Source organism: Acaromyces ingoldii (assembly GCF_003144295.1).
Source record: "Acaromyces ingoldii strain MCA 4198 unplaced genomic scaffold FA10scaffold_2, whole genome shotgun sequence".
Classification (NCBI taxonomy): domain Eukaryota; kingdom Fungi; phylum Basidiomycota; class Exobasidiomycetes; order Exobasidiales; family Cryptobasidiaceae; genus Acaromyces; species Acaromyces ingoldii.
Window position 1 is genome coordinate 1401365 of NW_020290248.1, and position 25640 is coordinate 1427004.

At 56.4% G+C, this 25640-nt stretch overlaps 8 protein-coding genes across 8 annotated transcripts; 4 read left to right on the plus strand and 4 right to left on the minus strand.

The window, feature by feature from the left end:
* Positions 1-246: 246 nt before the first annotated feature.
* FA10DRAFT_300225 (hypothetical protein) lies at positions 247-1739 on the plus strand (the record flags this gene model as incomplete). Its single annotated transcript, XM_025524811.1, has 7 exons — positions 247-416; positions 481-494; positions 558-569; positions 637-799; positions 871-882; positions 936-1403; positions 1476-1739. The coding sequence occupies exons 1-7, from the start codon at positions 258-260 to the stop codon at positions 1737-1739; spliced, it is 1092 nt and encodes a 363-aa protein (XP_025378829.1). The 5' UTR covers positions 247-257.
* Positions 1740-1954: 215 nt separating this feature from the next.
* Positions 1955-6164, minus strand: FA10DRAFT_265479 (hypothetical protein). Its single transcript, XM_025521080.1, has one exon. The coding sequence runs from the start codon at positions 5735-5737 to the stop codon at positions 2288-2290; it is 3450 nt and encodes a 1149-aa protein (XP_025378830.1). The 5' UTR covers positions 5738-6164; the 3' UTR covers positions 1955-2287.
* A 512-nt stretch (positions 6165-6676) lies between these two features.
* FA10DRAFT_71979 (hypothetical protein) lies at positions 6677-7272 on the plus strand. The gene has a single exon (XM_025525659.1). It carries the CDS (start codon positions 6768-6770, stop codon positions 7083-7085), a length of 318 nt encoding a protein of 105 aa, XP_025378831.1. The 5' UTR covers positions 6677-6767; the 3' UTR covers positions 7086-7272.
* A 1773-nt stretch (positions 7273-9045) lies between these two features.
* FA10DRAFT_239138 (putative GAP1-amino acid transport protein) lies at positions 9046-11097 on the plus strand. Its single transcript, XM_025519169.1, has 2 exons — positions 9046-9992; positions 10065-11097. The coding sequence occupies exons 1-2, from the start codon at positions 9164-9166 to the stop codon at positions 10967-10969; spliced, it is 1734 nt and encodes a 577-aa protein (XP_025378832.1). The 5' UTR covers positions 9046-9163; the 3' UTR covers positions 10970-11097.
* Positions 11098-11183: 86 nt separating this feature from the next.
* FA10DRAFT_300228 (hypothetical protein) lies at positions 11184-12819 on the minus strand (the record flags this gene model as incomplete). The annotated part of the gene is made up of 1 exon (XM_025524812.1): positions 11184-12819. Exon 1 carries the CDS (start codon positions 12768-12770, stop codon positions 11184-11186), a length of 1587 nt encoding a protein of 528 aa, XP_025378833.1. The 5' UTR covers positions 12771-12819.
* Positions 12820-12936: 117 nt separating this feature from the next.
* Positions 12937-16020, plus strand: FA10DRAFT_300229 (HECT-domain-containing protein). Its single transcript, XM_025524813.1, has 2 exons — positions 12937-13413; positions 13479-16020. The coding sequence occupies exons 1-2, from the start codon at positions 13265-13267 to the stop codon at positions 15901-15903; spliced, it is 2574 nt and encodes an 857-aa protein (XP_025378834.1). The 5' UTR covers positions 12937-13264; the 3' UTR covers positions 15904-16020.
* A 46-nt stretch (positions 16021-16066) lies between these two features.
* On the minus strand, positions 16067-18663 carry FA10DRAFT_265482 (hypothetical protein). The gene has a single exon (XM_025521081.1). It carries the CDS (start codon positions 18305-18307, stop codon positions 16280-16282), a length of 2028 nt encoding a protein of 675 aa, XP_025378835.1. The 5' UTR covers positions 18308-18663; the 3' UTR covers positions 16067-16279.
* Positions 18664-19686: 1023 nt separating this feature from the next.
* Positions 19687-22908, minus strand: FA10DRAFT_258989 (hypothetical protein; the record flags this gene model as incomplete). The annotated part of the gene is made up of 1 exon (XM_025519942.1): positions 19687-22908. The coding sequence occupies one exon, from the start codon at positions 22906-22908 to the stop codon at positions 19687-19689; it is 3222 nt and encodes a 1073-aa protein (XP_025378836.1).
* Between the last annotated feature and the right edge of the window lie 2732 nt (positions 22909-25640).

Consider the following 25640-nt stretch of genomic DNA (forward strand, 5'->3'; position numbering starts at 1 on the left):
ATGACGGCAAGCGAAGAAGCGGCGTACATTTCTGCTTCATTGAGACCGTTCAACGACTGGTTGCACTTAACCTGCGTGCGGCTCTCGAGTCCCCAACCGCCACTTGCTCTTACTTTGTCACGACAGCTATCATCCAAAAAAAAAATCCTGCTACTTGTAAGATGAGTTCTGCCAGCAGCAAGGTGCACATAGTCTATCGCAGCGATTCGGGACCACCAAGCTCAACTCAGTTTCCCCAATAGCTAACGAACGGCCACATGAAGAGGGCTTCATCTGAAGGCACAATAGCGTCCGGTGAAACACCGAGCGACGGCGTTTCGACGGTCGCCTCATCGGCTTCGCTCTTTGGCCCACCTACGGCAGACAAGGGATTTGCGCACAATAGCTCCGAGTCGATCACAGATTACCTCTACAAAGTGAGCACCGCTCTCAACTTCTGAGTGAAGTTGGGAACTGATCAGGTATGACACTATTTTTCAGACTTGTTTTCTTCAGTGCGTCGTCCTTCGAACTGCTTTCCGAATGTTGTCACTGACTTCTGCGAGATGTGCACACAGAGGCTACCTCAGGTGAGCAGCCATGCAGGCGATGCGAGTTGCAAATCTCGCCCAGCTGAATGCCTTTGTGTTCGTACAGTGACGTGAATGTTCTTTTTGATCTGGAGGATGGCGATCGCTGTACCTTTTTACTGCATGCCCTCATCATCACCCGGTCCCCCATGTTGGATGCCCTCTTTCGAAACACAAAGAAGGGTTGCAGTGTCATGGTCAAGGTCGAAAGCAGATACGTGACTCGGGAGGTACGTTGAGAGCGGTTTGAAGACACGACATGACATCAACTCATCCCGATTTCTGGCATTTTTCACTGCAGGCACTTCGTATTGTCAGTATTCACCTATGCCAGCCCATGTGCGGAAAGTCTTACCTTTAAATCAGGTCCTTGGGCATCTCTACGGCGGCCCAACTCAGACATTGCTCACCAGCAAGAACGCACTGTCACTTCTCGCTGCTGCTTGTCTCCTCGACATCGAAGACATCTGCACCTGGTCAGCCGGCCATGCCAGCTCCCATCTGGAACCGGAACATGTCCCCCGTTTTTTGGGTGTTTTGAAGTCGATGCAAGACACAAAGTACAGCGAGCTGGCCAAATCACTCAAGCAAATTGTGCTTCGCTACCTCGTCAAGGATCTTCCCACACAATTACAAGCCTTTGCAACCGTCGAGGACAGCCAGGCCTCGGAGCAAGGATCCGAGAACCCCGAGAACCTCGAGAGCCCTGAGAGCCCCGGGAATACCAAAAGAGGAGAGAAAGCTCTCCAAGATATCTACAGCGGCCTGGACTTTGATATATTGCAACACTGCGTCGAGTCGCCCGATCTTCCTATCAGACCCGAGAACGTCAAGGTGAGACTTGTTGCATGTCTCTCTCCAATTGACATGCCTTCTCCTCGCTGAACCCCAGCATCAATGATGCAGACACGATTCGACTTTGCCAAGCGCGTCATCGAGGCCCGCAAGACAATAGGCGGTCATTCAACCTGCCGCAACAGCAATGACCGAGGTGCATCAGTCGGGGCCGGTGAAGAAGAATACGTTGTCATGTCGTTCGGCTTTGGAGAAGGACCTGCAAGCGAAAACGGCACCGTCTGCATGGGAGCCGTGAAGCTGCTTAAGAAGACGGCGAGGCAGAGTAGAAGGTTCAAGAAAGCCAGTAGCTGCCTGGCGCCCAAGATTGCGTAAGTAGGGAGCGCTAGCTCACGGGTCAGGTCAGGAACCTATGCGTGTCCAGAAGGAGGCAGTGATGGGGGGCGGGAGAAAATCATCATCGGACCTATTGTCACCTCTAGCGATTAAGGCGACGTCATGACGTTGTGGCGAAAGTCTCATTCCACGTACCGTAACTGTATATTTCAACAGCCACTCACAAAATAAAGCCAAGCCAAAGAGAGACGCACGTTGGTGACCGAAATGTATTAGGGAATATAGCGACAAGAAAGAGGAGCGAAACGGATGCTTGAGATGCTATTTGCTACTATGTGACAACACATGGCGGAAGGGCATGGGACGGCGCAGTGCAAGTGATGTAGAATAGTAAAGCGAAAAGAGAGAGGGGTAGGTCTAAGTGAAGGGAGAGATATCACGGTACTGTACGTAAAGGAGCCTTGAGAGATACAGAGCAGTTCCATAGCTTAGTACGAAGGAAGTCTAGGTTGAGTAGCAATTGCAAAGAAGAAAAGAAGAGAAAAGATAGGAGGAAGGTGAGCCTTCTTGCCAGCTGGAATGCACCTTCAGTCGCTCGCAGCAGTAGCTGGGGCCGTCGTGGCGCCGGTGAGAGCAGCATCGTCACCAGCAGGTGTGTATGCGAAGCCGGACGCATTCCAGAAGCTTGCATCGATGCCGAGGGCCGAGTGTGTCCCCCATCCGACGCCCCGGTATCCTTCACGCTTGGCCTCGTCCTTTGACAAACCCACAGTGCCTTTAATGACGCGGTGGCGGCCACCTTCGTCTGGTCTGCCGCTGCTGTGGCTGCTCGCTTCGGTCACTTTCTCTCCCGTCGCGGTCACACAGGCGTGCTGATCCTGGTTTGAAAGGGCTGAAGCCCTGGGCATCAGCAGGGCAAGCTTGCGAGCAACGTCGGGAGGTGTCTTTGGAGGCATCGCCTCAGATAATCCCAATCCGACCTCGTCGTAGCTGCTGTCTCTTCTCTTGCCCTCCGACTCGTTGTCGTCGACTAGAGCAGGCAGGCTGAGCTCGGAGTCAGAGGGAACAGAAGGGAGAGTCGAAGACGTCGACAGCGATGACTGGACGTTACTGCTCGATGCCTTTGCAGAGGGAGATCTCGAAGAGGAAGTACCGCCTAGCGACGAAGGGGAAGCGGTGATCATTCGGGGAACGGGCGGGACTACAAGGGGCTCTCTGCTCGTGTTGGCCTGCAGCCATGCCGGTGCTGGCTGCTGTTGCGATGCCGGCGACGGGGGCTGACCACTTGCAGGATCTGATGCCGTTGAGACGGCGCTAGGGTGCTGAATGCTCGGGTCCCAGTGGACCGAGGTTGGTCGAGAGTGCAAAGACGTGCGCCGGTGAATGCCGGGGCGATCCCCGCTGCTGCTGCCAGTGCTGCTCTTGGCGCTGCCGGACCCCGCTCCGCCCGAGGTAGCGCCGGCAGGCTCTTGGAGATTGCCCCTTGACACGGGCGACGATTCGCTCGACTGCGCCGGCGTGATGCCAGATCGCAGAATACTCTTCATTGTCGAGGCCGAAGAGCTCCTGCTGTGATTCCTCGGCGGCTGAGCCTGGCTGGGCGATGGGGAGCTCTGCTTCTTGGACGAAGACGCTGAATCACCGCGCATCATGCTAGAGGTTTCGGACTTCGAAGCCTCCGTAGGTCGCCACGCGCTGTCAATGTCGACACCGGGACCGGCAGAGGGAGAAGTCACTTTGGCCGAGAATCTCGTGGGGATCTGCCCAGCTGCCTGAGAGCCGTGTTCTGCGGACAGGGCGGGGCGAACGGAGTCGTAGTGCTCTGGCTTCTCCCCACCGAGGGCTTCGTGGCTGCGAATATCAGCTTTGTCGGCGGTACGATTGCTGCTGTTTTTGTTGCTGGTGCTGTTGCTATTGCTGTTGCTACTGTTGCTGTGCAGGCTCGTTGCCGTGCTTGGCCTCGAGGACATCCCTGGCCTTGTGGACTTCTTGTCGCCCGCGGCTTGCTTGCGACCGGCTGACGCGCCGTGCTTTACCTTTTCCGCGCGGCTGACTGTCGGGGTCAACATGAGGCTGGCGTTGGTATCCCAAGATGACGAGGAGCCATCAAAGATGCCAGCGACGACATCTTCTGGAGCTCGGTCGTGATGCGCTCCCCCGGAGAAGGAGAAGGCCAACCTCCCACCGCCTCCTCCCTCCTGCACTGCTCGGGCGGCGTCCTTGTGAGACAGCTCTGTCTTGAGATTCTGAGCAGGGATTCTCGAGTGCCGTGCCACACTGTCTGGGGGCCAATTGGCCATGGGGTTGCCGAGGGACGCGGCGCTCCCGTTATTCCTTGTCCTCGAGCCCACTGATTGACGATCACCACCGTCGTCGTGGACAGTGCTACCATTATCGGAGCTGGCGCTGCTGCTGCCCTTGCTCGACGAATTGTTCATCGGTCCGGCTTCAAGCGCATGGGCGGCCATGTTGCCAACGAGAAGACCTTGCCTGATCGAGGGCACGAAGTACTCCCTTGCCCCGGCTACATGCGTCATTTCGATGGTCAATTTAAGCGTCGCATTCGTCTTGCTGTCGTTGAGCAGGTAGCGTCTCGTCTCGCTCCTCTTGGAAGGCGGGTGGCTGTGAATTTGGCTACCCTTGCCTTGCTGATGGTGAGGGTGATGATGATGATGATGGTGTTGATGGTGATGATGGTGGTGATGGTGGTTGTGCGGGTGAGGGGCAAACTCTGCCAAATTGATAGTCACCTGACCGAGTCTCGAGTGAGATTCGTGGTTGGGTCCCGATGCGTCGGTGTGAATGTTGCTGTTGACGTTGATCTTGAGCTCGGCCTGAGCCAGGACGCCCCATGCATCGGCCAGCTGCTGTTCCTTCTCCCGATCAGCATCATGCCTTTCGCGAAGGTCACGGTTGCTGGTTTGATGCCGTGCGCCCTCACCCGAAGAAGAGGCAGAGTAGACGCTGGCCGAGGAAGAGGCATTGGTGTTGCTGGAAGGAGCAGCAGCGGACATCGAAGCACCTGTGCCACTGCTTCCTGCACCTCTGGGCTTATCGACTGCGATCCGAAGACCGACTTCGAGCTCGCGTTCCCAGTGCACGACGTGCTCTTTGACCCTCTCGCTCGTCGTGCTGCCCTTCGGCTCAGCGTGGAAGTGCAAGCTTGTTTGATCGGTGCTGCCCTCGGACGTCGGCTCCTTCTCTTTTCCCTTGGCGCTGCTTGGCCCACGTGCCACGGTAGTCGACGATATCGGTTCGTCTTCATCCTCGAGTGTCGCGCCAGCGGAGGAGGGAGAAAGAGCATGACCATTGGTCGATGGCGTTCTGATTCTCTTTGCTTTCGCCCTTCCAAACGAGTCGTCGGGCGTCTGCAGCGAGTCAGACTGCTCGTCTGCCCTTGTGTCGGTGCTCTTACGAAGTTGCGAGGGTATCGAATCCTCGCTCCTTTTGCTCGTCGTGCTGGCTTTGCGGCTTCGAAATGCGCCCTTGACTCCCGAGAAGAAACGTGCTCCACGGTGGTGCGTCCCCTTGGTGCCTTCCACTTGCTCTTGATCTTCGCCATTGGCTCCTTGTCGAGCGCCTTCATCTTCGCCATCGGCCTCGCCTGAGCTCTTTACCGGAAAACTTTTTTTTAGGGGCGCTGTCTCGTTTACACTCCCCTTGCCCTCATCGTCCGCCTGCAAATCTGCCGTTCCGTCATTCTCGTTGCTGTTCTCGTCGTTGTCGCCATCTTCATCAGGCTGGTTGTTCACACTGCCGTTCTGAGACCTCCGCAGCGACTGTCTTCTCTTCGGTCCATCCTCTGGCTTACCCGCCTGCTCGCCTGTGTGATGATTGCTGTGCGCGGCGCTGTGCATCAAATGATGCGCCTGAGCGGCGACGGGCAGGCTCTGTAGGCCGTACACGTTCTTGATGCGCCATTTGGCCTGGAATCGGCCCGAGACGAGGGGGACGCTGGCCAGCTCGTGGATCGTGATCTTGGCATGGAAGTAGGCGTACTTTTGCCCAAAGTTAAAGGGCGACAGCAACGAGGTCATTGCGGCCACCCCCCTCCTCCGCTCCTCTTGGCTTGTGCGGTCGATTGCTCGCTCGCTTGGCTTGCTATACTGCTGCCATGCTCATGACTCTTGGTGTCGGTCAGAGGGCTCGGTTGTAGGTGGTGCACGTTGGACAAGGCGCCGACGGACAGAGAGAAGGAAAAAGCCAAGAAGATCGCGCCGTCGGGTCGTTCGGTCAAGCGCTGGACTTGCCCTCTATTTCTTGGATCCTCCACCTCAGCGTCGCTTTACTCTTATTTGTTCCGTCGCACGCGCCTCGCCGAATGTGGACAATCAGGAGGGGTGGTCTCGACTTTTTTTCACGGATGCATCGCATGCACACGCGTGCGTCCCTATCGTGATGTAATGATGGGTGGTGGTGATGGCGGAGAGGAAGATTGCCCTGTCAAGCACACCACCACCGTCAAGAGTGACGCGTGTCGGAGTACTCTTACTCTCACTGTCTTCGTGCCTGCAATGTAGATTCATGCAGGACCCACCCCAAAGCTGACCGACCCGTTCGGGACAGAGCAGCCGAGTGCCAGAGTCGGTGGACTTTACTTCTCTATGTCCGGCAATTTGCCTATGAGGAATCAAGAAAAATGAAAGAATTCTGTGATATTCGAAACAAAACTCCACTACCCCTCCTGTATTGTCTAAGACGAATTAATTGAATGAGTGGGGAGGCAGAGACCGCCGAGGCACTGCCCCTCACCGTTGAGAGATTGCAAGTACGATCCGGTAGCCTGCGGTACCGGAATGATCGTCAATCTGCCAATCCAAATGCGGGGAAGCCCAACGAGAGATAGAAGGTCCCAACACCCTGAAGATTGCGGGGATGCAGGCATCGTGTGACAGAGCAGATCCTATTTAAATGCCATCCCTTGAATAGAAGAGGTCCAAGACGCCACTCCTGCACCCACTGCCATCATATGGTGTGAGCGTGCTTCAAGAGGGTTGCTCGCAATGCCTTCGTTGTGAACGTCGTAGTTTCTGGAAAGAGTATAACGAGACGTTGCGCCATTGTGGAATGCAACCGGTAAGAGGGTGGATGGTTCCAAGTCAAGCTTCAGCAAGCATTGGACTCTACGCCTTTACACCCAGCAGAGGTCGACATTGCAGGCACTACCGATTAAGATTGACTGCCGCTCGCCGACTGCCAGGCCTTCGCCATCGAAAAGTGACCTGCCTTCCAATGATGACTTGGTTCAATGCTACCGTGTTCAGAATTTGTGTGACTGTATGCTTTACCATCTTTCTAACCCGTTTGTTGGCTCCTAATCACAATATCACATCCAACCTTCTCTACATTGCTTCGATTTCGACGATGGAAGATTTATCACCCTAAGCTTCCGTCACGGCACTACGAATTGATGCATTACTTTTGGTCACGGCAAAGATCTGGCCTTCGAGGTGATCGTCATTGCCGGTCCACACTACGGTACAAAATCTTGCAGGCCAGGTAGCGAAGTCGCTACTGGAAGGGGATGTATTCAACTTGCTTACGTTTTCAGGAGAAATAGGCAACGAACAGCTATTGAGTCCTTGCTCGTCGGTGACAACATTGCTTACTCGTGTCTGGCGCAGGAGAGCTTGTCGATTGACGTCTCGCAATACGGCAGAGAAGTCTTTCAGAGCAGTGGAGACTGGTGTGGACCGGGTTTTGGGGCGAAGAGAAGAGGCAAGCGACTGAAACCGACGTCGACTCGGGCAGGATTTTGTTTCTAACGTACGGAGCGAAAAAGCCTGTATGCCATGCAAAAACCGAGGAAAAGGGGGATCAAAGCGCTTTCGCATCTGTTCACACAAAAGCAAAGTTGCGACGGCCGAGGAGGATGCTCTCTACAGCGTAATGTGGTTGCGCGGACAGGCGCTGCCAGGAGAATGCAAAGGATGGTCATTTGCCAGACTGCCGGCGTCTCGCCAATTCGGGTCAGGACTTTCGCATCCCTTGGATCTCTCCGTGGGGGCCCTTACCGATCGAGAAGACATGAAATCGCGATTCGCGGCTTTTTGCATTCTTATCACCTTTCGGGCAGGTCTCGTTTCACTGGGTCCGGTCAAAGGCAGCAGAAGAAGTGCACGGGGACCCCTTGCAAGCACAGAGCGCGCCACCAATCAGCGGCAACATGCACACCGACATGCTCGATCCAAGCGATTGAGCTCAGGAACAAGAGGGCCTTCTCGTCCATGCAGGCACACAGCGGCCACGGGTCAGATCATGTTGTTCACTCCTGCTTCAATTCTAGCTCGTCGGAGTCTCTGACCCGAATAGCTGCCTTATCTCACTTCGGAAGAAGCGCCGATGTGGGTCCATGAGCAAGGGAAAAGCCTCAACTACTGTATGGCCAAGTGCGCGTGGCTCGCGATAAGAGGTGTGGACCGAGTATTATTTCAGCCAAGCCAGGTACCACGCGCTAGGCAGACTTGGCTCACGGCGGGGTGGGAGCAAAACTCCAGTGCGAACTAGTACATGGAAATTTTGTATTTGCTGGTGCCTTAGCTCGAGAGAATGGGCCGATTTCACATGTACATGTCCCTGCTCTTTTGTTTGGGCGATGACTCTCGCCCTTGTCCTCTTGAGACACTCAGGTGTCGACCGATGGCTCACCGCCACCAGCAGATCCGCCACTGAAGACTCTTGAGAGACCGTCCGTTGTTAATTGCGTCGGTAGGCGTAGGAGCCAGTGCCTCTTGATCGACGTGTGGCTGGGCCACTTGCGGTGTCTGGTGACAGGAAACTCTCTTATCTGAGGGGAAAGCGTTTCAGCCTTGTTCAAGACGCGGCAGAAGTGCCGTGCGGATATTCCCTCGCGGAAAAATGACAAAGTGCCAAAGTGCCTGGGCCTGTCGTCGAACCGCCTTCATTTGAAAATAGAACAGGGGTAATAGGGATATGTGGCAGACAAGCGGTGCATTCGTGGCGCATTTGGGGAGAGGAAGTCATTACATCTGGGTGCTGCAATCCATTTTCCTCTGCATTTCAAAATACGGTCGAGCCCTCTCGACTCGCAGCACTTGTCAAGTACCTGCTTCGCCTCTCCTTCCGCCTGGGCTCTAACAATGCCTGTCTAGCCCGTCTTGAAGCTAGGTGACCGAGGTCCAGGGCAGAACGACGGGATGAACGCCCTAGTTGGAAGAAAGATAGGAGGGCACTTTGGCACTGTCATTCTGTTCTCCGAGATTTGCAGCAGTCTGACCTCTGTGCGTAGATAGCGTGTAAGCCCTCGAGGTCCAGAACTATCGGCCTTGGCCAGAAGGAGTAAGTTAGGCCGGGCGTATCTTGTCTTGCCCCCGCTTCAGAGATAGGAACGGCGGCCGTTGGCTGCACCGTCCGCTGCTATATAGGAGCTGGTCCCCCGCCCTCCCGCATGCTCCCCTCTCTTTTCTTCCAAATCCCCCCAAACGATCCTCCCTCGTCTCATCATGGGCGTCCTCAAAAATTTCGTTGACAGCTTCAAGCGGGCAGAGGAGCCCGAGACGGCTACCGCTCCGCGCTACGACACAAGCGAGGCAAAGGCTGCTGATGCCGGCGAAAAGGAGTCGGTCAAGGAGGTCGACTCGCCCGAGTACCTCGCCACTGAGCAGGTTGGCCACGTCTCGACGCCTGGCGCCGACACGGGCCTCAAGCGAAAGCTCTCGGGTCGCCACATGCAGATGATTGCCTTCGGTGGCTCCATCGGCACTGGTCTCTTCATTGGCTCCGGTGGCTCACTCAGCAGCGGTGGTCCCGGTTTCCTCCTCATCGACTTCATCCTCATCGGTCTCATGCTCTTCTGTGTCGTCATGGCTCTCGGTGAGCTCGCCTCGGCGCTCCCCGTCTCCGGTTCCTTCGCATCCTACTCGACTCGCTTCCTCGACCCCGCGTGGGGCTTCGCAATGGGCTACAACTACTGGATGCAGTGGTTCATCATTCTTCCTCTCGAGCTCACAGCTGCGTCCATCGTCTTGGAGTACTGGCCAAACGGGGTGCCAAAGGGCGTCTTTGTCATGATTTTCCTCCTCGCCATCATCGTCATCAACCTTTTCGGTGTCAAGGGCTACGGTGAATTTGAATTCGTCGCTTCCATGATCAAAATTATCGCCGTCATTGGCTTCATCATCCTCGCCATCGTCATCGACGTCGGCGGCGCACCCGATGGAACCTACCGTGGCGCCCACACCTGGCACGAGCCTGGTGCCTTTGTCAATGGTTTCAAGGGCTTCGCTTCCATCTTTGTCACGGCTGCCTTTGCCTTTGCCGGCACTGAACTTAGTGAGTGTGGCACCGCTGGCCAAAGCGCGAAAACTCGATGACTGACTCGCATTGTGTTTTGATTGCTTCCAGTCGGCCTGGCTGCTGCTGAAACGAGCAACCCGCGCAAGCAGGTGCCCAAGGCAGCAAAGCAGATCTTCTGGCGTGTCATGATCTTCTACGTCGTCTCCCTCTTCCTCGTCGGCCTCATTGTTCCCTACGACGAGGAGCGCCTCACGTCGGGATCTTCGTCGTACGATGCCAGGGCCTCTCCCTTCGTCATTGCCATCGACTACGGCCGGATCAAGGTCCTCCCGTCGATCATGAACGCCGTCATTCTCGTCTCTGTCCTCTCCGTCGGTAACAGTGCCGTGTATGCCGCTTCGCGTACCCTCTGCGGTCTTGCTCAGGCTGGACAGGCGCCCAAGATCTTCGCATACATTGACCGTCAGGGCCGCCCGCTCCCCGCCGTCGTTCTCTCGCTACTCATGGGCTTCCTTGCCTTCCTCATCTACGCATCGTCGGCCACGACAATCTTCAACTGGCTCCTTGCCCTTTCTGGTCTGTCGACGATCTTCACCTGGGGCTCTCTCTGCTTCTGCCACATTCGCTTCCGCCAGGCATGGAAGCAGAGCGGCCACACGGTTGAGGAGCTGCCCTGGGCCGCTCCCCTGGGCGTGTACGGATCCTGGTTTGGCGGCCTCTTCTGCATCCTCGTCGTCATCTTCCAGTTCTACATTGCCGCCTTCCCCATCGGCGAAGCCGACATGTCGGCGTCGGACCGTGTCAACAACTTCTTCCTCCAGTTCCTCGCTGCGCCCATTGTCGTCCTCTTCTACGTGGCCTACAAGGTCATCAAGCGGCCGTCGTACGTCCGTGTCGCCGACATGGACATCAGCACTGGCCGCAAGGAGGTGCCCCTGCAGGTGCTGCGCCAAGAGCGCGAGGAAGAGAAGGCTAAGCCGCTCTACGTTCGCCTCTTCAACATCTGCTTCTAATACCTCTTTCCTCATATCTTTCCTCCTCGTATTTTATCATTCATACTGTTCTCCGCACCTCGTCTGTACGATAAAATCCTCCCCAGCATGACACACCTGTCACGACCGGCCAATGCCACACAGTAAACATTGCTCTCTCGTTCTGATCGCAAGCGCACTTTCCCTCGCATTGGTGAAAGACTCTTTGGAAAGTTATCTCATTTCATTCTTCCCGCTATTCCTCTTCCTCTCCCACCTCTTCGTATGCGTCATCGTCGTCGTCATCTTCGTCGTAAGCATCGTCTAATTCTACACTGTCGATTTCAATCTCTTCTTCGCCCTCGGCCACTGCCCCCTCGCTGTCATTGACAAATTCAATCTCATACTCTTCCTCCTCGTCCTGGCGGCTTCCCCCCTCCTTGACTTCGTCTTCGTTCTCCTCGTCTTCGTCCGCTTCAAAACTGATCTCCAACAGCCCGCTCGCAAAGGCCGTACCGATGACACCGACGACGGCCGAAGCGATCCAGACGGCCCTTCCCCAGGCAATTTTCGCCTCGTCTTTGCGCTCCCGCTCGGTCTTTTGCTCCGGCTTGCTCTTCTCCTGCCCTTCCCGCGCTGTGGTAGAGGGTGGTGCCGGCCGTCGTCGTCGTGGCCGCAGGTAGGTGCCTAGCGAAGTCAGGCCGAGGTAAGCCTGGCCCGAGAGTGTGCCGAGTGTCTGAGCGATGCGGATCGTCATGTCTTGAGGAACATCTTCCGAGGGCCAGTGCAGACGAGGCCCCTCGGCTTGCCAAATGTGCGTGCGCACCCGTTCGACGTAGTCAACGAGAAGTGGATAGCGGTTCCGGATCAGCAGGACTGTGGCCAGCGCTGCGCTTTCGTCCGATGACGAAGCTGTTTCCTCTAGAGGGACGAGATGGAGCAGAGGAGCGAGGAGGGAAAAGAGGCGGACGTCGACCTTGGTTGGCTTGTCCTGCCCAAACAGGAAGCCGCCATCGCCACCGGTGGCTTTGACTGACGATGTCACGACGTCCAGGACTGCTTCGAGCCTTTGAAGGACTTTGGCCTGCCCAAAAGCTGCCTCGGCCCTCTGCTTGACGACCTGGCCTCGTCTGGCCTTTTCGTCACGATCGGTCAGGCCGAACGGCCAAAAGCGGATGCCTGCCCTCTGCGCCAGCCTCTCCCGCTCGAGACGGTCTTGCGCCTCGTCGTCGCCGCCCTCGTCCCGCAGTGCAGAGGTGAGCGTCGAGGCAGTTCTTGACGAGTCCGTCAGACCAGTAAAGAGCGCGTTGCGCGAGCGAAGGTATTCGGTCGAAGCGACCTTGTGCCTCGCGGCCGACTGAAGCCGTTGCGGCATCGATTTTCGCTGAGCGAAGCCCATGCCGCGCGCATAGGCTCTGTAGGTGTGGGCAGCAAAGAGGCGTGGCGAGAAGAGGATGTGGTAGATGAGCGGCTGGAGCTCCCTTTCGAGGTAGGTCAAGAGGAGCAGCGCCTTTCTGCCAATGTCCTGTCTCTCCTGTCCGCCTTCGACGACCAGTGGGTTCAAAAGCGAGGAAGAAGAGCCATGGTGCACCTCAGAATAGGTATCAATGCCGTCCACGCCCTCAGCCAGCATTACGCCCGAGGCGTCCTCGAGACAGGGCACTTCACTCTGCACCAATGTCGACGGCGTCGTTAGCGTCCCTCGCCTCACTCGTGCCTGAAAGAGCGAGGCCGCATAGAGACAATCCGGATCCAGCGTTGGAACGGGACCATCGGGGTAGGGCGCCCACACGGAGAGCCTCGGTCCTGTGTCTCTGTCTGTGTCCTCCGTTTCCGCGTTCATGGTCCCCTCCGTCTCTTATCCGTGCACCTATCGGCCTTGTGCTCCAATGTTGCAATTCCGAAGACCGAGCTGAGCTCGACGAGGTGCCGACACCCACGTGAGCACGTGAGCATGGGCAACTTTAATGCCGAAGAGAGTTTCAAATCGGCGGGCCGTTTCGCTACAACTTTCTAGCACGATTTCAACACCTATCCAGCTGATTCGATAGCACCGCCATCTCACCTGACCCTTCCTCTACGCTTGCCATCTTTCGCTAGTGGTTGCCCTCGACCAATCCTCCCAGCCCCCACTTCCGGTCCCAGCGATAGCATTCGTCTGTAGCCGTCTCTCGGGCTTCTGACCCATCTACTCAGGTCCAGGCGCTCGCAGACTGGCTGAGTCGACAGGCGAAATTGCGCCACCAGGAACAGGAAACTTGCCACGAGAGATCCCTCTGTGAACCCCCACCCCTTTTTTTTCGCAGTCTCTTTTCTCCTTCGCTTCGTCTCACAACCATGGTCAACACAGCGGCACCGGGAAGCTTGTCACGCAAGCTCAGGGTCACCGTTGTTGCCGCCGATGCCCTCATCAAGCGCGACGTCTTTCGTTTGCCCGATCCATTTGCCATCGTCACTGTCGACGGCGAGCAGACCCATTCGACTTCGTGAGTGTCAGAAGTCCAAATGAAAGCTTCTCAGCATCTCAGACTTACCTTTGGCTTTACAACAGTGTCATCAAGAAGACGCTGAACCCGTACTGGAACGACAGCTTCGATGTCAACGTCAAGGATTCATCTGTCCTTGCAGTCCAAATTTTCGACCAGAAAAAGTTCAAGAAGAAGGACCAGGGTTTCCTGGGCGTCATCAATGTCCCCGTTGCCGACGTCATCGACTTGGAGTTGGGGGGCAAGGTGCTCCTGACCAGGGATCTCAAGCGATCCAACGACAATCTCATGGTCCATGGCAAGCTCATCATCGACCTCAACACCAACGTCAGCACACCAATCGTCAACAACAGCACCGCCGGCGCGGCCCCTAATCTCAGCGTTGCCGGCGGCCCGAGCGCCTCTTCTACGTCGCTTGCCTCGAGCAGCAACGCGGCTAGGCCAGATTCGATGGGCCCCGCAGCCAGCTCGGGCGCATCTTCGGCCGATGCGCACCCCTCAACGGGCGCAGCAGCATCGTCTTCGCCCCGAGTTCCCATTGTTGCTGAGAGCGGTGGCGCCTTGCTGGGATCAGGGACTGCTGCTGCTGCTGATCGCCGCACCAGCGCCTCGGCCGCAGCAGGTGGCACAGGCGCCAGCGCATCTACGGCTGCAACTGCTTCCAACGTCACTGCTGGCGCCATCAACACCGCAGCGCGAGCGGGCAACAATCGTGATGACCAAGGCGAGCTGCCAGCAGGATGGGAACGAAGGACCGACCACCTCGGACGTACGTACTACGTGGACCACAACACAAGGACGACGACTTGGACTCGGCCATCGGCTAGCTCGGGCGTCAACCAGGCTGCCCAGGCAGCCAGCGCCGCTGGGGACCGCCTGCGACAGAACAACCGAGCTCTGGCAGACGATCTTCTTGGTGTCGACGGTGGTGATCGCCAGACCGGCACAGGAGCTTCTTCTCCAGGAGGAACGGGTAGTAGCATCGGACCCTCGAGCGCCGCCAGCGGTGCGCTGCCCTCGGGCAACACCACGACAGCCGGCACCGGTCCGCTGCCTTCGGGATGGGAACAGCGCAACACGCCAGAGGGCAGGCCCTACTTTGTTGATCACAACACTCGCACGACGACGTGGGTGGACCCCAGACGTCAGCAGATTCTCCGTATCATGGGACCGAACGGAAACAACCTTACCGTTCAGCCCCAGAGCGTCTCGCAGCTGGGTCCTCTTCCGAGTGGATGGGAGATGCGCCTCACTTCGACGGCTCGTGTCTACTTTGTCGACCACAACACAAAGACGACGACGTGGGACGACCCGAGGCTGCCCTCGTCGCTGGACCAGAATGTGCCCCAGTACAAGCGCGACTTCCGACGAAAGCTTATCTACTTCCGTTCTCAGCCCGCCCTGCGCCCCATTCCTGGCCAGTGCCACATGAAGGTGCGCCGTACGCACATCTTCGAGGACTCCTACGCCGAGATCATGCGTCAGCAGCCAAACGACCTCAAGAAGCGCCTTATGATCAAGTTCGACGGCGAAGACGGCCTCGACTACGGGGGCTTGAGCAGAGAGTTCTTCTTCCTCCTCTCGCACGAGATGTTCAACCCCTTCTACTGCCTCTTCGAGTACTCGGCTCACGACAACTACACGCTGCAGATCAACCCGCATTCAGGCGTCAACCCCGAGCACCTCAACTACTTCAAGTTCATCGGACGAGTGCTTGGCCTGGCCATCTTCCACCGCCGCTTCTTGGATGCCTACTTCATCGTCAGCTTCTACAAGATGATTCTCAAGAAGAAGATTACACTTGCCGATCTCGAGTCCGTCGACGCAGACTACCACCGCTCGCTGCAGTGGATGCTGAGCAACTCGATCGTCGACGTCGTCGATGAGACGTTCACAGCTGTCGAAGACAAGTTTGGCGAGATGATCACCGTTGACCTCAAGCCTGGCGGAAGCGAGATCGAGGTGACGGACGAGAACAAGGCAGAGTACATCGAGCTCATGACAGAGTGGCGAATTGTTCGGCGCGTGGAGGAGCAGTTCAAGGCGTTCATCAGCGGCTTCACCGAGCTCATTCCTCAGGACCTCATCAACGTCTTTGACGAGCGCGAGCTCGAGCTTCTCATTGGCGGCATGAGCGAGATTGACGTCGATGACTGGAAGCGCTTCACCGACTACCGAGGCTTCACTGAGAAAGACGAAGTCGTGCAGTGGTTCTGGGAGTGCGTTCGTGCCTGGCCCCCGGAGCGCAAGAGCCGACTGCTGCAGTTTGCTACGGGCACTTCGAGGATCCCCGTCAATGGTTTCAAGGACTTGCAAGGTTCAGACGGGCCCAGGCGATTCACAATTGAGAAGAGCGGCGAGGTCACGCAGCTTCCCAAGAGTCACACATGCTTCAACCGCATCGATTTGCCGCCTTACTCGTCGAAGACTGTCCTCGAAGAGAAGCTCATCTGGGCCGTCGAGGAAACAGTCGGCTTCGGGCAGGAGTAGATTCAACCTAATCACGCCCATCTTGTGCACAGCCTTGTCATCCACACCCGCTTCTGTATGCGACAGCTCATACCATTATTGTTTATACTCCCGCCCACCTTTTGTTATTTCTTCTCGTCCCAACTAGTGATTATGAGAAATGAATCGCGGTTTTCCCCTCTGACTTGGACTCGTGTATGGTATTGGACATGGAAACGATGGTGAGTAAAGTTACAAAGTGAGCAAAGCAAAGGGAATAGAATGCGAACCGGGCGACATCGAGAGTGTATCTAAAAAATGTGATGGTTTCGGCCATGGTTCGTCATCGTAACAAGACAAGAATAGAGGGCTATGCACCTCCCAAGAAAGTTCGTTCCGTTCATGTTTGTGTTCTTCTTCAAAACGCCGGCAGCAGACCTCGTCTTGGTCCTGACTTGGACGAGGTGTTGCTTGATTTAATTGTCTTGTCGTCAATTTTTCCTCTGTGGACAAAGTCGACTGCCGACACTCCTCTTTCTTCCTCTACGCTGGGCTCCTCGTCACCTGCAGGGGAAACGTCCTTGCCAGCGGATCGTTCACCTTCCTCGACATTCTCGGCGTCCTCGTCTTCCATCTCGACAAACTTGAAGCTTCGTCCGTCGGGGCCGTCTGGGACCAGCATGAGCTTCTTCTGACGAGTCACTGAAGCATCCGTAGTACTAGTTGCCCCCGTAATTGCCGAAGCTCTCGGCGATTTGGTCGATGTAGAGTGTGTCGATGATGCAGAAGCGCCCGAAGCTCGGCTTTTTGCCGGCTTTGAGCTGAGGGACACCGAATTTGAAGCCTTATCGCTTGAAGTCGTCGACTTCGCAGGCGCTCTCGCATCAAATGGCCAGCATGACGATACTGACGAGGCCGAATCAGGCTCGGACATATCGTTTTGATCGATGCTCTTCCGAACGTAACTCCTCGACGACGTCAGAGACGTGAATTTGGGCACCAATGCTGTCCCCTGTACATGCTCTGGGTCCTCGGTATTTGTCGCGGCTGCCCCACGCACTGACAGAGGCTTCGGCTCGTCGCCTTCGCCAGATGAAACTCTTCCTTGTTTCTTTGGCGTCTCTGGTGGTTCGACTGCTGCGCCATTTCTCCATTGTCTCCATGCTTCCTCTTCCGTCACCGTCTGAAGCTTGGAGTCGAATTCGGTCCTCGGATCTCTGGCCCTTTCCTCCTTGGACCCCTTCAAATCCTCGCCTTCTTCCTGTGCCAGCCCTTCAGTCTCTGGTTGTGCATCACCGTCCGACTTGTCTTCTGGACTGTTCAGGTCGACCGAGCTCGTCAGCTCCGTCTCGTTGGACGAAGACTGGTTTGACATCTTTCTCATGAACCTCGAGCTTAGGTTCGAGGATGTCACAGACGAACATGGATTCGTCGAGGAGGCCGATGACGAGCGCTGAGTCTGGTCGAAATCCGAAGAGGAGGGTGTATTTGTCGAGCTTGAAGAAGTGTCCGAGAATCGCGTTTGCGACGAGCTGTTGCTCTCTCTGTCTCCCGTTTCCCGTAACTTGCCCACACTCGCGCGAGGAGATAGTGACGAGGAAGTGTCGGACAACAGCGAGGAGGTCGAGGGAGAGCGCTGAACTGCCCTGCCACTCCCGCTGTTGTGCCGTGAGCTCGTGACCATCGTCTGATGGCTGTCTCTGCTCTTTGACGGCTCCATCACACGCGCGACTCTCCTCCTGGCCCCGAAAGACGTCGAAAAGGAATTCTTCATTGGTGTCGCTTGTGCACTCTCAGCTGGAGCAGCGCCAGCGCTAGGACCAGCGCCCGCGTCTTCCGATGCATGCCTCGAGCTCTGGTGAGGGTTTGTGCCAAAGTACGAGACGGATGCCGCTGGCGACGGTGGTGTCAAAGGCGACATGGCACCAATGTCCCTAATCAAAGAATTCGGCGAAAGTGGCGAGGAGAAGAGCTGATGCTGCTGCCAGTTTCCTTTGGGCTCGGCACCAGCTGTGCTTTCAACGGCGCCGACGCCGCTAGAGCTTCCACCAGCAGATCCTTTGATGGGAGGTGCAAGTTGCGTGGCTGGGGAAAAGAGGTTGTCAAGAAAGGCGTCTGTTTGGGAAAGGGGCCCGAGAGACAAGGTGCGAGAGTGCTGCTGTTGCTGATTCGACGAAGAAGACGATTGGATCGAGCTCCGTCTTTGGAGTGGTGCCGCTTCGTCTTCTGCCGGAGTGTCAACTTCCGACATTCTCAGAGACGGCCTTGCCCCTGAAGCTGAAGCGAAGACCGAATGTCTTCGTCCAAGACTGCTGCTTGCCTCGCTACCACTGCTGGATTCTCTCTGTGACAGGGGAGGCGCTGTCGTCTTGCTCGGCTGTCTGATGAGGAGCTGACCCAGATGCTGGCCGAGAAAGTCATCTTCAAAATTGACTGGTTGCGCCATCGTCGGTCGGGCTGTGTCGTAAGATCGAGAGAGTGGGTCGCACGATTCGAGGGGAAACCCGCCGGACTTGCGACCTGGCTTCGTCGTCAGCTTCTAGAGCTGAAGTCGCTTGCGGAAGCCGTTGGTCGATGGGGCCGATGAGTAGACAAGGCGCGGACTTGGTAGTAGGGGGTTGGTTGGGAGTGTGGCAACGACAAGAAGTCGGATCTGCAAAAAAAAAAAAGAGCAAGACCGATCTTGGCTTTCTTTCGTTGCCTCTCTCTATCGCCTAACCCTTACCCTAATCGCTTGCTTTGGTTACAAGGACCCCGTACGGACACAGTGCATCAGACTTTGGGCATCGTACAGCAAGACCCTCTCGTCATTTGAAAAAGATTGACAACAATAAAGCGGTTGACATTTTGATGGGCGACTATGACGGTAAACAAGTTTTGGAGCAATAGAATAGTGTACCGGAAAACATTAGTGGGACGTGCAGATGAATAGTGGTATTTCGAAATTGAACTCAGGGTCCACTCCTCCCATCTTTCCTCCGCGATCGAAGAAAATCCAAATACGCGCCGATGCCTCTCTCCATATAGTGCACCAATTTTTTTTGTTCCTACAGGGGCAAGCTCAGCATCCAGCCTCGTGGGCACGAGGGGAAATTATCATTGAATAAAATTACGCGACTGTGCAATGAGGCGCAGCCGTGCGCGCAGCCAGTCTCTCCCAGACACGGGCAAACGTAAGGAAAGGAACGCACGCATCGACGATGCGAGCAGCGCCTTCCAGACTGTGGAAGAGCCATCGCCGGTCCATCCAGGGTCCAGGTTGAGAGGGGTCCGAGGGACAAGTTTTGGCGCACTGCAAGTTTCCTCGCCTTTCGCGCCCGACGGGTTCGGACCTGCCCGCTACTTCCGTTCATCAATAACGCCGGAGATTTAATTCTGCGCTCGCTCCGAAAGGTGGTGGTAGTGTGGCAAGATGACCAACCAACAGTTGCGCTGCATCTGCAGAAATAACGATTAGGCTCACATTTCGTCGACGAGAGACGAAGCAAACACGGAAAGAAAAGGGCAACAAGCCAATTGATCCTATTTGATACTTTTACAAGAGGGTTAGAAAGAGAAAGCCAGGGAAAGAAATTGAGGCAACAGAAGAATCATGACTGAAATAGCTATGATGATGAGACGATGATGGTGAATTGTTGATGAGAGAATAATGGAGAGAAAAAAAATCATCTTCGCAGTCGTCTCTACGTATCGGGTCGTCTTAAAATGCGTGCTTCATGTATGCGAGACGAGGAGAAAGAGACGAAGCACGGGAGAAGGGGTGGGGAGGCGGCCAATGTTTGACGCCCGAGAGTTGAAAGAGATGCTTGCTCGAGGGATGTCGTATTAGCAGAGCGTGGGAGTAGTCGCGCCACTTAGAGGCGGGCTGAAGGTGGTGGTAGGCGAGCGGCTCGGCGGTGTGACGAGAACGGTGCTGCCGCCGCTGGGCACCAGATCCGAGTTCCAGCAGAATCGGTTGATGAGCTCCTGGTAGTCGCTCATGCTCGCGGGACGGTAGCGAGGCCCGTGACTCTCGTCGTCCTCGCCATTGTCGATGGAAGCCTCACGCGACTGTCGAGCATCGGGCGTAGAGGATCCGTCTGACGATTCGGCACTGTCATTCGAGACAGAGAGTCCATCGGCGGCTTTGCGAGGCTTAAGTCGGTGCTGCGGCTGCTCATCGGGCACGAGCGTCGAGATGGTCGTGTCACTCTCGTTTGACGAGACGCTCACCGATGGCGAAAAGGGGTTGGGTGATCCGCACGGCGAGACAGGCGAGGCCGACGGAGAGTAGTCTTCGACGATGAGGCCGTTCTCTGCCTTGTGCTCCTCCGATGCCTTCACCTCGGCCAACCGGCTCGAGACGGACCTCGGAGACGGTGGTACCTTTCGAGACTGGATGGGACTACCGAGCGGCGAGCCCCTGGCCTGTGCCAAGATGGCGTCTTCGAAAAAGGCGGCACCAACGACGGGAGCCACCTGGGAGCCGGCCATGCCATTGCCGACGGCCGGGGGCGTCGCGGCGCCAGGCGACTGCATATGGCGGTTGGGAGGGAACGAGTAGAAGCGTTCCGAGGCACCGCGGCCACCATGAGTGCCTCGAGGAACACCCAAGGACGAACTAGAGGGTGTCGTCTCGGGGCTCTGCTCCACGGAATTGCCTGCCGATGTCGACACTGGACGGTGCTCGACGGGACCATCGCCGAGACCGGGCGAGATCATGCCAAATCTATGGGAGAAGTCAGGCGAAGGCTTTGCAATCTCGGCATGTCTGCTGGGTGATGTGCCTTCGATGGAGATTGACGGCTTCATTGGCGGAGCACCACTGCTTGTGCTGGGGCTCGCGCCGTACTGATAGCTTGCGCCGCCTCTGACCATTTGGCTGCTTGCCGCGGGCGTCGCCGTCGTTGGCTTTGCCGAAAAGTAGTCGAGCGCGGCGGCACGGCCCTGACCCGTGGTCCGGCTTCCGCTTCGAGGGTTCTTGAGCGATGCTCCAAAGTCGTAGCGGGCGGTCCACGGGGTGGGGGAGCCCGAGCGGCCTGGCGAAGAAGGAGGCGACTGCTTGCGCTTGGCCATTTCCGAGGCAAACGTGCGCAGCTGTGTGGCAGTGGTCGCTTCCTCTTCTTCATCTTCGTCTGAACGAAGGCGGTCGAGCTCCCGACGCAGATCTTCTATGGCAAAGCCACCCTTGGCTGAGCCACCGTGGACGCCCTTCTTGGCCATCTCCAAGACGCGCGATTTGGCCGTCCCCTGGCCGATCGAGGCTGCCACGGTAGCCTTTGGAGGTTGTAGGGCCGCACCAGTGGTGATGGGCGTGCTGAGGGGCGTCGATGGCATCTGTCGCTTGCGGAAGTCAAGCTGGTAGTTGTGTCCCTCGTTGTTGTCCCAGTGCTCTGCCCCAGAGACGGTGTAACGGATGCAGAGGAACATGCTCTTGGTCTCGTGCGCGGGCGAGCCTCGAGGCCAGTTAAGGAGCTCGTTGAGCTTGATGGAAAAGGTGAATCGATCGGCATTGCCGCCTTGGATGCTCTCTGCATGCTCGGCCGATACCTCGCCGGTCGTCGTCCAGTGGTCGAGGGTGTAACGGACGGCGACCCACTTTTCGAAGGAGATGTTGCGAACTCGCACCGTGCCCTTGACGGAGCGCAAGTCATCGGCCAAGAAGATGCGCTCGAGAAATACCTCGCGATCGACCGACAGCCGGGTTGAAGAAGGAAAGTTGGGCAGACGAAGGACGAGCTGCTCCGTCTCCTCGGCCGCCGAGGGCGATCGAGAGCGGTAAGTGCTGCCGTTGGGTGCAAACGGCTGGGGAGTCGCAACGGAGGGCGAGGTGGATGAGGGCGAGACAGGCGAATGCTGCGACCGTCGCCAAATGTATGGAAAGTCCTTTTCCTCCTCTGTCTCCGTCTCCGTCTGCTCTGGGCTTCCGTCGCGAGAAACGGCCGTTGGCCGTTGACGATTCTTGAAGAGCTTCACATGCTCGAGCTTGGCGTCAAAGTGAACCGCCTTTGGGAGCGTGGGTGTCGTCGGCACGCTTTTGGCACGGATGCTGATGGGTAGCTCGGGCGTGCTGTCGGAGCGACCAGGACGGTTGAAGAGATTGCCGACGGAGTTGCGTGAGCTTTTGAGTGAGGGTTTGATCGGGTTGCCGTTACGGTCTCGGACCATGTCGGGAATGTACGATGTCGAAGCGGGCCCGTTGGCATCTTGCATCGAAGGTGTGGGAATACAGGCAAGGTCAATCTGCAGACCGACTCCCGGCTCTTCCTTGTTGGCACCATTGATGCGCAGCGCAATTGATTTGCGCGATGAGGTCGCCACCGTAGACTGCACTGGTGTTGGTGGATCGCTCTCGAGTGGTGTCGTCGACTTGTCGCTCGGCGGCGTGTCATCAGTGGTGGGGAATGCTACCTTGTTGATCTCTTCTGGCGTTGAAACCTGTTCAGCACGTTGCGCTTGCTGTTGAGTTTGCATGCGGACGTGGTCTAAGGGCGCCGACATGGTCTCTTGTGAGAGAAACATGGGTGGCGATCGGCCAGGCAGGCTGGAAAATGCAGGTGTGAGCCGCATCATGCGCGGGCGTCGGTTCTTCTGCGCTTCTCGAAGCAGAGCCAACTTCTCCTCTGCCTCGATCTCCTCTGCCGTTGCTGCCTCGAGAGACATCTCCTTACGAGGGGGAGAGGTCTTTCTCGTAGGCGAGATACGCTTTTCTGTAGAAGGCGCCAGGGAGGAGGAGGCGCCATTTGCAGCAGCGGTGTCGGTCGCATCGTCGGTTCGCGGAGGCGATGGCTTGCGCGATCGCACCGGCAGCATGCCAACAGTTGTCGAGGTGTCCTGTTGCGGTTTCGACTGGTCGAGAAAACGCTGCGCGTCGCTCGAGTAGCTCCTCGCGTGATGTCGATGTCTAGCAGCAGTTGAAGAAGACGACACGGGGGACGAGTCCAAGGAAGAAGTGGAAGAGGAAGTGGAAGCGGAAGTGGAAGGAGAAGAAGAGGAAGGTGGTGCACCGGCGGCGGCAGGAGCAACGGCAACAGCGCCACCGTACGATTTGGGCGAAGACGCAGACATCCCGACGTCGTAAGAATTATGCATGAATGAGGGTCGCTGCTGAGGTTGAGTGCAGAGCATTCCGAGGAAAGCGTCCCGTCGTCGCGAGGAGTGTGGGCAGGGCTTGCTGGCGCGAACGGGCCTTCTCCTGGCTTCGTCGTGCCCCAACGCTACCTACGCCGTGACAGCGAGGGCGATGGGGTTTGGGACGGCGCTCCGTTTATGTGCAACAAGGCAGTGAACAGAAAGATATCGCGGCGTGCGGGCGCTGCTGCAATAGCCCTTTCCGTTGATTTTTTTTTCCCTCTCTTTGCGTGATCGAGTTTTGGGATTTTGGAAATTTTCGATTTTTATCGCTGCGCTCGACTCGGAGGACGGCAACCGATAAGGGCCACAAATGACAGAGCTGAGTGATGGGCAAAGAGAGACAGTTGTAATGGTGTAAGAGTCAGCGCACGACGTCGACAATGGCAATATGAATGGGTCAAATGAGGACTTGGCACGTGCCAATGAAAGCCAATATGCGTCCTCTATGCAGGAGCGGGCATCCGCGCAAAGGTAGGCCCGAGCCATGCTAGAAGTCTTCATTGCCCCAGCCGTGAGCTGTACGGATCAAGCCGCAATACACTCACAGTCAAGTAGAATTGGGCGATGGGATTGAATCTCCTCGAATCGCCTCGACCAAAGTCGCGAGAAACGCTCGCAGTCGTAAGAGAGAGAGAGTGTGTGTGTGTGAAAGAGAGAGAGAGAGAGAGTGCGTGTCTGTGTGTGACTGGTGGGGCCTGAGAGGGCGAGTGCCGAGTAGATTGTCCGAATCAATGTACGGATTGATCCGAGAAAGACAGGAGACAATCCCACGGAGCTGTACCAGCAACGAGGATCGTTGCAGTGCCCGCTGTTTTAGGAAGGTCCTTGTAAGGGCGCGACCGTGCCAGTCCGTCTCTCGCCAAGCAAGCAGTGGTGGACGACGGTCGTGTGAGCCGCTCCTCTAAGGCTGTTTGAGACGACGTGCCGGACTACTGTACCGAGGAGAGGGGAGAGCGAGAAGGAGCAAGCAATGAGGTCAGTCACCATCGTTGCAAGCCACTCGGAGAGCAAAATAAATGAAATCGGTCACGATGCGCAAATTGATTGAACGCATGGAACCCCAATGCGGCCAAAGTGCACCGATCCATGATATGGCACATCCTCGTCCATCTCTTCCCTAAGAAAGCCCTCATTATTCTTCGGCCAGGGGCTCTTTTGACCAAGGGGCCCTCCTGGCTCGAGGACAGCCCCTGAACCCCGCATCTCAATGTCGACAGGGTCCAGGTCGAGGTGGAAATAATCTTTCACAGTGGCGCATGGCTTCATCATTCCCTCAGCTGTCCCGTCCCTTTGGTGACCAGTCTGCTTAGCTGACCCCATCCAGCAGACCAAGGGCAGAGCAAAATGAAGAGGGGGCCACAAGAGCAGCAACGAGATGAGATCGAAGCGCGGACCAGGCACCAAAGCAGTCAATAATGCTCCGCCTGCCCCCCATCGGATGTGACTCCCGTGCTCCGATCGATTTTGTGCATGACCCATTTGACTAGTCTGCTTACTCACCAAGACGCGTGCGCGTGTTCGCAGAAGGGCGGCCGCGAATATGAGCGAGCGGGCGGTCGTCGACGGCTGTCGAAGGTCGACGTCAATGGAGAGACGGAAGAAAGGAACAGGAGACAGCGACGAGAGGGAACTGCTGATCCCCTAGCCTCGCTCTGTTTCCCAAAACTTGATCGGGAAGGCGGGCTTTGGCTGCTCGCTCGAGCTTTGGGAATTTTCTCTCCTTCACCTTATCCTTGGTTAAAACTACAGTAGTAGTAGTAGTAGTAGTAGCGTAGCGTAGAGTATTGCGACAGGCCGAAATCCCGCATCCATGATGGTAGATAGCAGCGCCGAGCCTTAGCCTGCCTAGTTGACCTGCAGAACGACGGCAGCAGTGGGGAAGCGCTGTGCAGCACCAGCATTATTCGCCAGCTGTGTGCCATCGAGAAATCTTGGGAGGTGAAACTGGCCTCAGGCACGAGACCAGTGGCTCCGAACTTTGGGGGAAGCTAATCCAACGACAATTTTTCAAATTGCTTCTTTTGGTTTGCTAGTATTGATAACACATCTGCTGGAGCATTCACGTCGGAGACCTAATCTTTGATCGAGATGTAATATAAATCGAGGCGGTCTTCAAACATGAAACTTACCGCCTGCCGTGCCCCTGCCTTTTTTTTCTTTTGAAGACCAGCGCTGTAAGGAGGCCTCTTCACCCATTTGACGCCCCCGCAGGAAGAATGACAAAAATCCAACACCTGATCAGGCCGGTCTGGCCCATTTCTAAGTCAAAGTCCGCGCGAGCTCAGCGTTGCGTTGAGCCAAGAGCTTGGGTGGAGCGGTACACTGTCATAGTCACCGGCATGGTACTAAGCAGACATACATCGTATATTACGAGCGCGGTCTCAGAGATAGATCGTGCAACTTGAATATATAGAAGTGCAGTGGCTAAGGTCCAGTACTAGTTGACTGGCCGCCTGCATGCATATATTGCAGGGTGCATGCAGGCGTGAACTTCTCGTCGATCGGAGACAAAAAAAAGAGGAAGAAAAAGAGGAAGACGAAAAGAGGCGTTCAATGGACCCTTCTTCATTGATTGAGCAATGAACTCTTGGCTCTCTCAATTGATGAGATAGTTGCACTGGGAACACATTACTGGGCAAATTGAGCGCGTTATCAGGTAAGTGGAT

Excerpts from the sequence above, each read along its gene's own strand:
- FA10DRAFT_265482 (XM_025521081.1), bottom strand. The coding sequence starts at position 18,307 with ATGGCGCAACCAGTCAATTTTGAAGATGACTTTCTCGGCCAGCATCTG.
- FA10DRAFT_265479 (XM_025521080.1), bottom strand. The coding sequence starts at position 5,737 with ATGACCTCGTTGCTGTCGCCCTTTAACTTTGGGCAAAAGTACGCCTAC.
- FA10DRAFT_239138 (XM_025519169.1), top strand. The coding sequence starts at position 9,164 with ATGGGCGTCCTCAAAAATTTCGTTGACAGCTTCAAGCGGGCAGAGGAG. Across the intron at positions 9,993-10,064 it reads CTTTGCCGGCACTGAACTTA|TCGGCCTGGCTGCTGCTGAA; the intron begins GTGAGTGTGGCA and ends GATTGCTTCCAG.
- FA10DRAFT_71979 (XM_025525659.1), top strand. The coding sequence starts at position 6,768 with ATGCAACCGGTAAGAGGGTGGATGGTTCCAAGTCAAGCTTCAGCAAGC.
- FA10DRAFT_300229 (XM_025524813.1), top strand. The coding sequence starts at position 13,265 with ATGGTCAACACAGCGGCACCGGGAAGCTTGTCACGCAAGCTCAGGGTC. Across the intron at positions 13,414-13,478 it reads GAGCAGACCCATTCGACTTC|TGTCATCAAGAAGACGCTGA; the intron begins GTGAGTGTCAGA and ends GCTTTACAACAG.